Source organism: Carassius auratus, chromosome 8 (assembly GCF_003368295.1).
Source record: "Carassius auratus strain Wakin chromosome 8, ASM336829v1, whole genome shotgun sequence".
Lineage (NCBI taxonomy): Eukaryota > Metazoa > Chordata > Actinopteri > Cypriniformes > Cyprinidae > Carassius > Carassius auratus.
Genome location: NC_039250.1, coordinates 29504255 through 29517066, shown reverse-complemented (window position 1 = coordinate 29517066; position 12812 = coordinate 29504255). Strand labels below are relative to the sequence as shown.

The following is a 12812-nucleotide window of genomic DNA, read 5'->3' as shown; positions in this document are numbered from 1 at the left end:
AGCTGCTGGAGGCGTGACGTGTGGGCGGAGCTAAAGAATCACGAGCGCGAGTAAGCTTTTGCGTTGAGAGCGTTTGGAAGCTGTGACATTACCGTTAGGAAAAAAAAACATCATCCAAAACAAACCATGGCTAACACTCAGATTCAGCGTATATTTCTGATCCAGAATCAGATCCAGAGGCTGAAATTTAACAAGAGCAGCATCAGCAACAATGTCTCTATGTGGTATGTACTGAAACTGTATATATTTGCTTAGCGGTTTTGGAAAATGACTAAGTTCCACTTTATGTTGTCTTTCTTTTTTTTTTTTTTAAGCTGTACATGTGGAAAGTGCAGTTTGATGACAACATCGCATGTTGTTTACTTGATGTGCTTACGCGCCGATAGCTAAGTTAACAACACAGAGATATTTGAAGCAGTTTTACTCACCGCATGCGGTTCCAACACACGATCGTGACCCTTTTTCGTTGGGACTGCATTATCCTTAAGAAATAAACGATACGCAAATCCGGCGTCAAACTGGGCCTTGTTTGTAAAACAAGCATCTTCGAAATGCAGGGAACAAACACAAACACTTGCACAACTCCGTTGATGCTCTGTAAAAATAAACTCCATCCACTGGTCCCTTAATGCTGTTTTTTTTTTTTTGGTAATCTGTGCAGGGTTGTCTTGCCCTGGCAACCAAAAACACACTCCTTTTGTGACATTTCTCGACGCTCTCGCTCTGATCAGTGAAGTCTGTTGTGCTCTCAGTGCTCTGCTATACGGGAGCGCGCTCTTCCGGCAGAAGTGCCTCAGGATCCATATAAGGAAATTCCGCTCCATCTAACGTCACACAGAGCCATCCTCGAAAAAAACTTTCCGAAACTTGTGACAAACCGGTAAATTTTCTGTCATCTTTGCAGGAATGTGATATGACGTTTATACAAGAGTTGGATTCCCATGCTAAACATGGACAAAGTTTCAAAAATTAAGTTGTACGTTTGGAGTATTTTTACTCATTTAAACGTACAACTTAATTTTTTAAACTTTGTCCATGTTTAGCATGGGAATCCAACTCTTTAACAGTGTAAAAAACTCAGTATGCATGAAATAGCATTTCACCCCCCCTTTAAGCACCAGTTTAATATAATAAAGGTACATTTACAGGGTACACTTAGCATGAAATAAATGTATTTCAAATTGTATTTTTCACTAGGGTGGTGCGTCCTCTTCATGTTTGATATAAAACACGTTTTGCCCCAGGATGGCAGTTCCAAGTAATTTTTCTGTCATCTTTGCAGGAATGTGATATGACGTTTATACAAAGTAACATACAGTATCTCTAGTATCTTAGATTAGTGTACACATCGCTGTAAAGTCTGTTCAGATACACAGTGTGCTTCATGCACAGCAGTTCTGATGTTTTGACAGTGTTTTCACAGCATAAATGAGTTTGTTTGTGAATGTACTGATAGCAAACGGTGTGTGCGCTGGAGCTCCGGGGTTCTTCATGTCGACACAATATGTTTGTCTGTGGTGGGGATCCAGTAGATGTTTGTTCTGAATCACTCATCCCATCTCATATATACACATCAGGAACCATGAAACATGAAGGTACGCCTACGTCTTTATTTTATTTTTTTAACTGATTGTTATCCTTGATTTCATTGTCTTTGTCGTTCTGTCACAAACTTGCACATATGTAGACAGCAAGCGTTTGCTACTGACACTCAGGAGTGAATATCAAGAAGGGAGAGCAATCTTAGCCACACGCAGACTTCATGTTGGATGTATCTACAACACAAAACCAACCACAAAAAAAGTAAGCAAACAGTTCAACACAGTGTCATCTGAAGCCATGTTTCAGTTTAATTTAACTTGTTTAATTGTTTTATCCTCTCTTCCGCTCTCTGTTATCAGACGGTTGAGTTTACCTGGGAGAATATCTCACCTGTTGAGCAGCTGGGCTTCAAAGTGGCACCGATGCAAGGAAGTGTGGACGCAGGACATAGATGTCCCATCACCATCTCCTGGATGCCACCTAGTGGTCTCGCCGTGAGTATTGAAATCTTAGTTTCAAGGGTTAGTTCACCCCAAAATCTAAATTCTGTCATTAATCACTCCTCATGTCGATCCAAACCTATAAAACCTTCATTTATCTTCAGCATACAAATGAAGACATATTGAACTCCAGAAACGTAGCAGTAAGGACATAGGTAAAATAGTCCATGTGACATCAGTGGTTCAACGTCAGTTTTGGGAAGCTACGAGAATACTTTTTGTGTGCAAAGAAAACAAAACTAACAACTTTATTCAACAATTGTTCTCCCCAGAGTTACGGTCTTCCACCATGTTGGAAAGTAACACAACGCATATGTATGCTTTACCCTAAGCGTGAACAACTCTGATTACGTCGATTACGCTCTTGGGAACTCTCTAAAATGGCAGAAGACATAACTCGGGGGAGAAGAATTGTTAAATAAATTAAGTTATTTTAGTTTTCTTTGCACACAAAAATTATTCTCGTACCTTCCCAAAACTGTAGTTGAGCCACTGATGTCCCATGACTCCTCTCTATTTTACAGATGTCCTCCCTATGTTTCTGGTGCTGGGAACATTACAGTTGCATCGCTGTCTATGTGAGGGTCAGAGAGCTCTCGGATTCCATCAAAAATGTCTTTATTTGTGCTCTGAAGATGAACAAAGCTCTTACAGGTTTGGATTGACATAAAGGTGAGTAATTAATGACAGAATTTAAATTTTGGGGTGAACTAACCCTTTAACTTAGTGTTTAGGTCATAGAATATCACAAAGCTTTCTGAAACAGGCCCACACAGAATCTGCAACCACAGAACACAGAAGGAAAGTCTTGCCTGTTATTTTACCATGTTTAAATTTGAGCATATTTACTCTCCTTTACTCTCCAGAGAAGTCTCCAGATTCTGTTGGGCCTATATAGTCAAAGACCACATCAGTGTCAGTCCCTCTCATAGGTTCAGTCAATGCTGCATCAGTAGTTGACACTATGGGGACTCCCCCCAGGTGTGGTCATTTCCTGTAGCCCAACCAACAACACCAAGTTAAAGCTTGAGAGATTGAGGAGAAGGTATTTTCCCTCTCTGTCTATCTCTATTAACCATGTTTCGCTGGTCAAATACACTTATGATGAGCTGCGTCAAGCCCAGTGTGGCTCCATTGATCTGAATGAGATTGGTGGTAGTTTATTTAATGCTTCCCCCTCAGTTGGGAAGAGATGATGCGTTATACTGAGCTACTGCAAGTCTTAACTTGGACTGCCCTAATTTGGCCCAGACAGAAACAGAGTCGAAGTTAAACAAGCATTTCTTGACTTGTAATATTGCAAACTTTCTTCCAATACCTCCTTTATACGAATCTGGATCAGGATATTTGAAAGTGAAAGTCGTGGTTACCCATACTCAGAATTGGTGCTCTGCATTTAACCCATCCAAGTGCACACAAGTTCTGCAGGTCAACAGCAGTCTTGCATGTTGCATTCTGGGCCAGCATCATCACAGGCACATTGACCTGTAGTCGAAGCTGCTTAGCCTTTGGCTCAGGTTGGTTGTTCCTGACTGTTTGTTCAGCTCATACAACAGTGGTTCACTCCAAGCAGCAAGGGCTTTGAACTGCAGAAAACATGTTTCATGCTGGGTACCCTTCGCATGCAGAGACAAGAAACAATTTTATACCTCTCTTAACGCAAGCTGTGGTTGTGTATAGGCTCTTTCCCCACAACATCTCGTAGTATCTGATTTACCTGATATGGGCTCAAGCAGTCACCTGATGGATTAATACATCATATTTAGTGTAAAAGTGCTACTGGGCACCACCTACTGGGCAGTTATACAATCATGTTTTAATCTTATCCTGTTCTCTTTCTCTGTTACTTGTGCCATAATTTAACTTTCTGAAGAACTGTTCAGTTTTTATTACTGTGAACAAGACGGATGTTGTTTGAATTGATTAATTAATCAAGAGTAATCTGGTAATAAATTTAGTCTTATTCACAAACCTGTGTGTTACAATAATCCTGGTGTAGTTTGCATGTTCCGCCTCACCTTATTCACACTCGGTGTCAGTCAGAAGTGTGTGTGTGTGTTTTGTCTTCCAGCCAAGCTCTGTGGTGCAAGCGTGTGCTCTGCTGACGGTGAGAGGAGATGAGACTGAGGTTTACCGAGTCACGCTGATGGCCCACACTGATACAAATACAACTACATAGAACTCCATTCTAAATCTGTGCCAGGATTATTATTATATAATTCAACGTCACTGAATCCTGATATTTGTTTAAATATAATTGTAGTAGAAATCCTTTTGATCATTATTGATTTTGTATAAGTTTGTGGCCTTTTTGTGCTCTGTATAAGAGATATATGTTATTTCTGAATTACTTTCTCTGTAATGTGCCGTCAATTCACTGTGCAACAATAAATAACAATGATGTACAAAACATTGACAAGGATCAACTTCTTTTTACGTATATTTACAGTGGTGGCCAACATTATTAGAACACTGGTATTTTCATCAGCTAAAACTGGTGTTAAGTCTGTTATTTATATCTTTTGCCATTGTTTGTCAGTAGGAAATATCAGTTTACATTTCCAAACGTTAATTTTGCCATTAATTGTAATAATCTGGTGATTTTTATTTGCAGTGCTATCTTCACACTGTTTTGGTTCCTTGCCGCTGTCGTCTCTGGCTTGCTTGGTTGGGGACATTGAATTTCCAGCGATTTCGTTGACTTGATTACACAGATACCATTTAAACTGAACTGAGCTGAGCTGAGCTTTATGATGACATCACTGAATTCAATGATGAACTTCCTTTTTGCATTATTAACACACTATTTTCCCACATTTGTTTTTTTTTTTGTGTAGAAAACTGTATTAATATTATAAATAAACCTCAAGGAACATATAATAAAATCCACATCATGGCCCCTTTAAGGGTAGGTTAAGGTGTAAGGTTAAGTGTAGGTTACAATAGGCAGATATGTTTAAAATATTAGTACAATGTAAAAATGTGCAGACACTAAGTGCAATTAGTGTTAATGATAAATCCCCAGTCCATTTGTATAAAGGGCACCAGTGATAAAGTTATGGCCCACCCACTTTGAATTGTGACTTTGAATCTAATTTGAAATTAATAAAAAATAATAATAATAGTAGTAGTAACCATCTTTTTTTGTATATATATATATAAAAGATTAAATGCAAGTTTCCATTGTCAGGTTGTCAAATACACTTGTCAAAAAGAAAAGTTAAATATGATTTGTCAGTTTCAGTTACTCCTGCCCACAATGCTTTACAACATACAGATGTAACAACTGCACATTTGACTTTAATTTTAAAATGCTGAAGCAAATACAAATTAGAATATACTTTAAAAAGCCTAAATTGGATACAAATTGTACTGCAGCAAGAAATCAATTCTAGCAAGGAAACTGGACCACCTGTGGCTGAAAATTAACCTTCAATCTCCTTCTCCTGGGCGGGCATCGCCATCAATTAAACACAGGACAGGATACAGAACCTCAGGATAGCAAAAGACACCTGGATATCACTGGAAATTAAGGCCACATCGACACAAAGCCAGAGCTTTCCCTATCCGATTTTTTTTTCTTCCTCGTTCTTACGTAATCACAATATTATCTCAAGAAATATCTGCGTACACATGAAACCAACTCAAAATAATGTAGTATGCATGCCAAAACTCTTATCGGTGACAGAAATAGAAGAAAGAACCTGGGGAGAAATGAGTCTCAATCAGGGGCCAGTTCTCCTTTGGCCAGATGAAACCAACAGTTTAATTCCATGCTGCAGCAAAGTCAGATTGTGCGGAAGAATCATCTGGTTCCTGTGGTCTTGTCCTGGTGGACATCTAGGTAACGAGGTCTTCACTGGAGATCTGTCTCTGGGGCACATCTAGTTGACATGGTTTTTGCTGACATTCAGGGCTATAGAGGTTGTCTCTAATTGCTGATCCAGCATCTTGATCCAGGTGACTGCAGTGATGGATTTGAATAACAGGAATTTATTAGTGTGATATGTGTAAGCCAAGTTAAAGAGATGGATCTTTAATCTAGATTTAAACTGCAAGAGTGTGTCTGCCTCACAGCAGATGTGAAGGACAATAATGTGATCAGAGCTCATTCAAGTACTGAGGAGCTAAATCATTCAGGGCATAGGTAATTAACAATATTTTTAAATGTATTTGATGTTTAATAGGGTGGCAGTGCAGTGTTGACAGAACAGGGCTAATATGGTCATAATTCCTTGTTCTAGAAAGAACACTACTGCTGCATTTTGGACTAGCTGGAGATTGTTTATTAAACATGGAGAGTAACCATCCAAAAAAGGATTACAGTAATATAACCTTGAGGTCATGAACACATTAATTAACGTTTCTGCATCTGACATTGAGAGCATAGGTCATAATTTTAATATTTTTTGAGACAGAAAAAAATATTTTTTACAAATGCTAAAAATGTTTCTTTCAAATGAAAGCTTGCTATCAAATAGCACACCTTGGTCCCTAACTAATGACAAATAATTGACAGAGCAGCCATCCATTGTTGGTTAGTGGTGCTCAAATCTCTCCATAAAGTTCCCCCAGCACAACACATTTTGTATGTCTCCATCTGTCAAACCCTCTTCAGGTCTTGCAGTCTCCAGTGATGAGTTGAATCAGGTGTGATAAATAAGGGAGAAATACAAAACGTGCAGGACAGGGGGTGTCCCAGGAAAGGTTTGAGAACCACTGTTCTGGATCATTACATACAAAGGTTTTTGGCCCAATAATTAACATCTCCATTTTTGTTGTTGTTGTTTTGGTATTTAGCAGTAATAAATTACTATTCATCCAGTTTTTTATATCAGCTATGCATACCGTTAGTTTTGCAATTGGTATGTTTTGTCAGGCCACAAAGAAATATAGAGCTGAGTATCATCAGACTAACAGTGAAAGCTAACACCGTGTTTCCTGATGATATCTCTCAAGGGTAACATGTAAAGCGTGAAGAGTAATGGCCCTAGTACTGAGCCTTGAGGTACTCCATACAGCACTAGTGTTTGGAATGATACCTCTATTTATTGCTACAAATTGATGACAGTCAGATATGTATAAGTATGATTTAAACCATGCCAATGCACTTCAACTTATGCCAACATAATTTTCTAGTCTATTCAAAAGAATGTTGTGGTCGATAGTGTCAAACTAACTAACTAAGATCCAGTAGCACCAATAGAGAGTTACAACCATGATCAGATGATAAGAGTAGATCATTTTAACTCTAATGAGAGCCATCTCATTATTATGATATGGTCTAAATCTTGACTTAAAAAAAAAATAATACTGTAGATGCCATTGGGCGGGGCCGAGAGGCGTGGGAACGAGGAGTGAGGCCAGGTGTAGTGATTGGAGATGAGCTACACCTGAGCCCCACCGCTAGTATCGAGTCCCACGTAGGAGATGGAAGGATATAAAACTGGAGTGACGACCGTGAAGGACGAGAGAGGACCAGGCCTGGGATATTATTTTATGTTTTGGTTTTTATTTGCGCGCACCAGTCGTCCGCGAGGGGCTGGTGCGCCGTTGTGTATTTACTTTTGAGTATTAAAATGATTTTTGATTGTGCACCGGTTCCCGCCTCCTTCTTCCCGATGAGTAAGAAGTTCATATCGTTACAACAGGTTTATGGGACATATCCTAATGACAATGACAAATTTATAATATTCAGACATTAAATGCAGACATACATGTTGTTAGTTTAGATGATTTTACTAGTTTATACAATTCTTTCTCTCCTTTTTAGTAGAGAATGAGTGGAATTGTTCCTCAGGGGGTCTATAGTGCACTGTCTGATTGTAACAATTTTATCTATAATAGAGTCTTAGAAGTAAAATATTTATAAAGTCATTATTGCTATGCTGTTGGGAAATGTCAATGCCTATTGATGTTTTATTTTTCATTAATTTAACCACTGTATTGAGTACCTGGAGTTGTGTTAGTTTTTCTTCTAAAAGAGATGAAAAGGCTTTTCTGTAAGAAAAGATACTATCCCGCCATGCAATAGGAAATACCTCTAGTTTTGTCTTTTTGTTTGTTTGTTTTTTTCCCAGCTACATTTCATTTTTCAGGCTGCTCTCTTTAGGGTGCAAGTGAACTTGTTATAGCACAGTGTTTGAGTGTTTTCCTTAATCTTCCTTAAAGGGGGGGGGGGTGAAATGCTATTTCATGCATACTGAGTTTTTTACACTGTTAAAGAGTTGGATTCCCATGCTAAACATGGACAAAGTTTCAAAAATTAAGTTGTACGTTTGAAGGAGTATTTCTGTTCCAAAAATACTCCTTCCGGTTTGTCACAAGTTTCGGAAAGTTTTTTTCGAGTATGGCTCTGTGTGACGTTACATGGAGCGGAATTTCCTTATATGGGTGCTAAGGCACTTCTGCCGGAAGAGCGCGCGCTCCCGTATAGCAAAGCACTGAGAGCACAACAGACTTCACTGATCAGAGCGAGAGCGTCGCCAAATGTCACAAAGACAACCCTGCACAGATTACCAAAAAAAAAAAAACAGCATTAAGGGACCAGTGGATGGAGTTTATTTTTACAGAGCATCAACGGAGTTGTGCAAGTGTTTTTGTTTGTTCCCTGCATTTCGAAGATGCTTGTTTTACAAACAAGGCCCAGTTTGACGCCGGATTTGCACATCGTTTATTTCTTAAGGATGATGCAACCCAACGAAAAAGGGCCACGATCGTGTGTTGGAAGCGCAGGCGGTGAGTAAAACTGATTCAAATATCTCTGTGTTGTTAACTTAGCTATCGGCGCGTAAGCACATCAAGTAAACAACATGCGATGTTGTCATCAAACTGCACTTTCCACATGTACAGCTTAAAAAAAAAAAGAAAAAGACGACATAAAGTGGAACTTAGTCATTTTCCTAAACCACTAAGCAAATATATACAGTTTCAGTACATACCACATAGAGACGTTGTTGCTGATGCTGCTCTTGTTAAGTTTCAGCCTCTGGATCTGATTCTGGATCATAAATAAACGGCTGAATCTGACTGTTAGCCATGGTTTGTTTTGGATGTTTTTTTCCTCACGGTAATGTCACAGCTTCCAAACGCTCTCAACGCAAAAGCTTACTCGCGCTCGTGATTCTTTAGCTCCGCCCACATGTCATGCCTCCAGTCGCTTGGGTTTTTCCGGGAAAAATCGGTACAGACTATATTTCTAACTAAAGACTTTTTGGAGTTATGAAGGATGCAGTACTACTCTATAGATACTCAAGATTAGCAGGATATTGAGTGAAAACGAGCATTTCACCCCCCCTTTAAGCGTAAAGGAGCAACTGTATCTAAAGTGCTAGAAAAAAGAGAGTCAATAGTTTGTTACATCAAGTTTTCTGAGCTATTGAATATGTTGAGGAACTGAAATAAGTTTACTCACAAAGCAGTCTTTTGTAGTAGAAGTGATGGTTCTACCATATTTGTTGGAGTTTGAGTTGAATTTACAGCTTTAGCTATATGTAGTACACGGTAGACTAGATAATGATCTGAGATATTATCGCTCTGCTGCAGTTTTTCAACGCCATTAACATCAATTCCATGACAGTATTAAATCTAGAGTATAATTTCGACAATGAGTGTTGTCTAACTCCAATAGAGTTCAGAATGTCTATGAATGAATCCCAATTTCCTTATCCACATGGATATTAAAATCACCAACAATTAAGACTTTATCTGCACTCAGAAAATTCATAAAGTTAATAAAGTTGTTTAATGGGGTTGTGCTTGTTGTCATTTGTTGTGTGCCAAGCAAGATATTCCATTGCCTGTTTACAGAGAAAATGAGGAAGCATTAAACAAGGTAATTTCTTTGGAATTGTTTTGCATGCTTTCAAACTATGATACAGAAATTCAAACGCGAAAATATTCATAATGATTTACTTGTCTTGAAGCAACCACTTCCTTGGTGTTGGGCAAGATAAGATCCGAGTAACAAATGACACCAGGCATGCATTATGCCAGTATGGCAGAGGTGAATGTAAAGCTGTCTCAAAGAGAAAACTTGTTGTGGTTTGCATTCGATACTTGCATGGAGGACTTTTAAATGAAAGGACCATTGGATTTTTGGATACATGCGATATGACGGCTGATACGATTTAAGAGAAAATACTTCAGGTGTCGCCGCTAGCATCACTTGACCTGGACCCTGAGTTATGTGTGGGAAATGTTTTGACAGCACCTCTGTGATGTCAGGGGCAAAAGGAGGAGTGAAGACCATCCTTAAACATACTTTACCTCATGCTGCGTATGTACACTGTTGTTCTCACCACCTTAATCTCGTAACCAGTGTTGCAAGTGTATCTAGACATTTGAATACAATCTTTGAAACACTGAATTCTGTTCATGGCTTCATGACTGGCAGTAGTAATTATGCAATGATTTATGGACATTCAAAAAGAGCTGAATCCAGTGTGTCAGTGATGGAGCGCAGTGTGTCAGGGAGTTGGAGCGGTCAGTGTACACAAGGTGGGGCTCCCAGTCGGGCTGAGTCACCAAGATCCTGACACTACTTGATGTGATCTTAGAAACATTTACTGAGAAACTAGCAGTGTTCTGACTAAACTAGAAGCTGACTCTCAAATGCAAACAAAAAAGTTTCTTGTTTCTTCTAGTAACATTTTAATGATAAAAAAAAATTAAATTAGAAATTTTGCAACAAAAGGAATACAGTCAATAGCCGAATATGAAACAGACTGCATTCATTTAATTGAGGGATTCAAATTAAATTAAAAATCTTCAGAGACTACAGAAATCATGATTTTGAGAAAGTGCTTAAATTAACGCATGGCCTGATGGAAAAACATGACATACACAAAATGGATGTTGCTGGCTTCAGAGAAGGAAAAACTTCCTGCTAAATTGTCTGCCTCCTTCAGGAACTCGTGCTGCATCGAAACGCTATGGGAACGCCTTCAGCATGACCACACTCTGAATCACATGTGAATCACATCAGTTCAACAAATGGTCAGGACATCACAGGTGGGGTGACGTAATGACCAGGAAGCTTAAAAGTACGTGCGGTGGAACCAGTGTCAGCTTTCTGTCATTCAGCAAGGGCACTGTGTGTTTGTCAGTCATTTTTCTTTTTTTGCTGCTGCTGAGGCATGGCACTGATTGAGATAACTGGGATCGCACATGATCTGGAAGATGGTCTCCCTATCTCCCTAACCGTGTTCTTTAGATCGACTGTTTACTCATCTGGTTGTTTGACTGCATTTAATTCTGAGGAATAAAATGAAGTATTTATCTATGAGAAGGTAAATATACGGGGGGCTCTTGGGATAAAAATTTCTTGAGTGAGAGCACGTGATTATCTCTCTTCCACCGAGGAGCAGGGGCTTCTTGACCAAAATCAGCTCCTCATTCTGGGGGCATCACTTCTCATACTTCCCAGAGTCTAGAGTCAGAGTGGCACTCTCAGGCTAAAGGCTTCCAGTGGAAGGCTGTTCTGTGGACTGTCATTCTCGTTGGATAGCCTTTAGCCAGGGGTTATCCCCACTTTGGTCAGTCCCGAGCAGGCTTTGGTAATAGAACAAGTAGTAGAGACTCTCTTAAAGAAGGATGCCATCAAGGTGGTCCCTACTCGTGGAAGAGAGTCCGGGTTCTACAGCCAGTATTTCATCATTCCAAAGAAGGATGGAGGGTTGCATCCCATTTTAGATCTGGATCAATTGAACCTCTCAGTCGTGCGACTGAAGGATGCTCACACTCAAACAGATCGTGTCTCAGATCAGGTCAGAGGACTGGTTTGTCACGATCAAGCTAAAAAACGCATACTTCCATATCTCCATCCTTCCTCATCACAGGAAGTTCCTGAAGTTTGCTTGGGGATAAAGCTTACCAATATCGGGTTCTTCCTTTCAGCCTTGCACTCTCATCCCACACTTTCACCAAGTATGTAGATGCTGCTCCGGCTCCTCTTTGACTCCAGGGCATTTGCATACTCAACTACACTGATGATTGGATGATATTAGCTCATTCAGAGCAGGTAAATGCATAAAACACATAAAAACATGTCTATGGTCTTCAATGCTTACTGTTGTCCTAAGCAATTTGTCTCTGCTGTCTGTTGAATGTGAACTGACAGAGACTTGATTATGATGAGATCATATCAGTGTTTAACCAAGATGTAAACATAAGTTCAATATTTTCTCAATGTTTATAGGTTAATAGTAATGTATATATAATGGCAATTCATCTAATGTTGACCCTTGTGAAAAATAAATATACCTAAATGTATTTGAAAAAAATCATGCTTTGTATATTACAAATATTTTTTTATATGTATGTACATAATAAAATGTCCAGCAGTTGTACTTTTAGTGTACTAAAATGGTATACTTAAAGCCGCTAAATTGGAACAACTAATTTTGTACTTTATGCACTTTAATTGTGCAGAAGTACAATTAAAGATATACTTAGTACGTTTTACTATATGTAACTATTTACTTAACATTCAACACTGATGGAAAAAGTATTTTAAAAAGAAGTCTCTTTTTTTACTTTTTTTTACCGTAATTTGGCAAGCAGCTTTCATACAGTACTTTTTGTTTTGCCCACCCTGTTTTATGAAAGCCCTCCCACTTAAACAATTCTGGGTTCGCCCTGCAGGGCACCATACAGACTTTATTGAAGAATTTGCAGATTTTCTTTCTGAGTTCGTTCTGGATGCAGATAAAGTTTAATTGTTAGCAATTTTAATATCTTTGTTGATAATGAAAAAGATGCATTGGGATC

General features: G+C 38.9%; 1 protein-coding gene across 2 annotated transcripts in view; it reads left to right on the top strand.

Annotated features, from left to right (window-relative positions):
* Positions 1–4441, top strand: part of cfap74 (cilia and flagella associated protein 74) — a 76532-nt gene extending 72091 nt beyond the window's left edge. For both annotated transcript variants that reach the window (XM_026270686.1, XM_026270685.1), the window contains 4 exons: positions 1457–1595; positions 1688–1803; positions 1902–2036; positions 4114–4441. In XM_026270686.1, coding sequence (XP_026126471.1) covers positions 1457–1595; positions 1688–1803; positions 1902–2036; positions 4114–4221 — 498 coding nt within the window. In that variant the 3' untranslated portion in view covers positions 4222–4441. The remainder of the gene's footprint in view (positions 1–1456; positions 1596–1687; positions 1804–1901; positions 2037–4113) is intronic.
* Positions 4442–12812: the final 8371 nt, after the last annotated feature.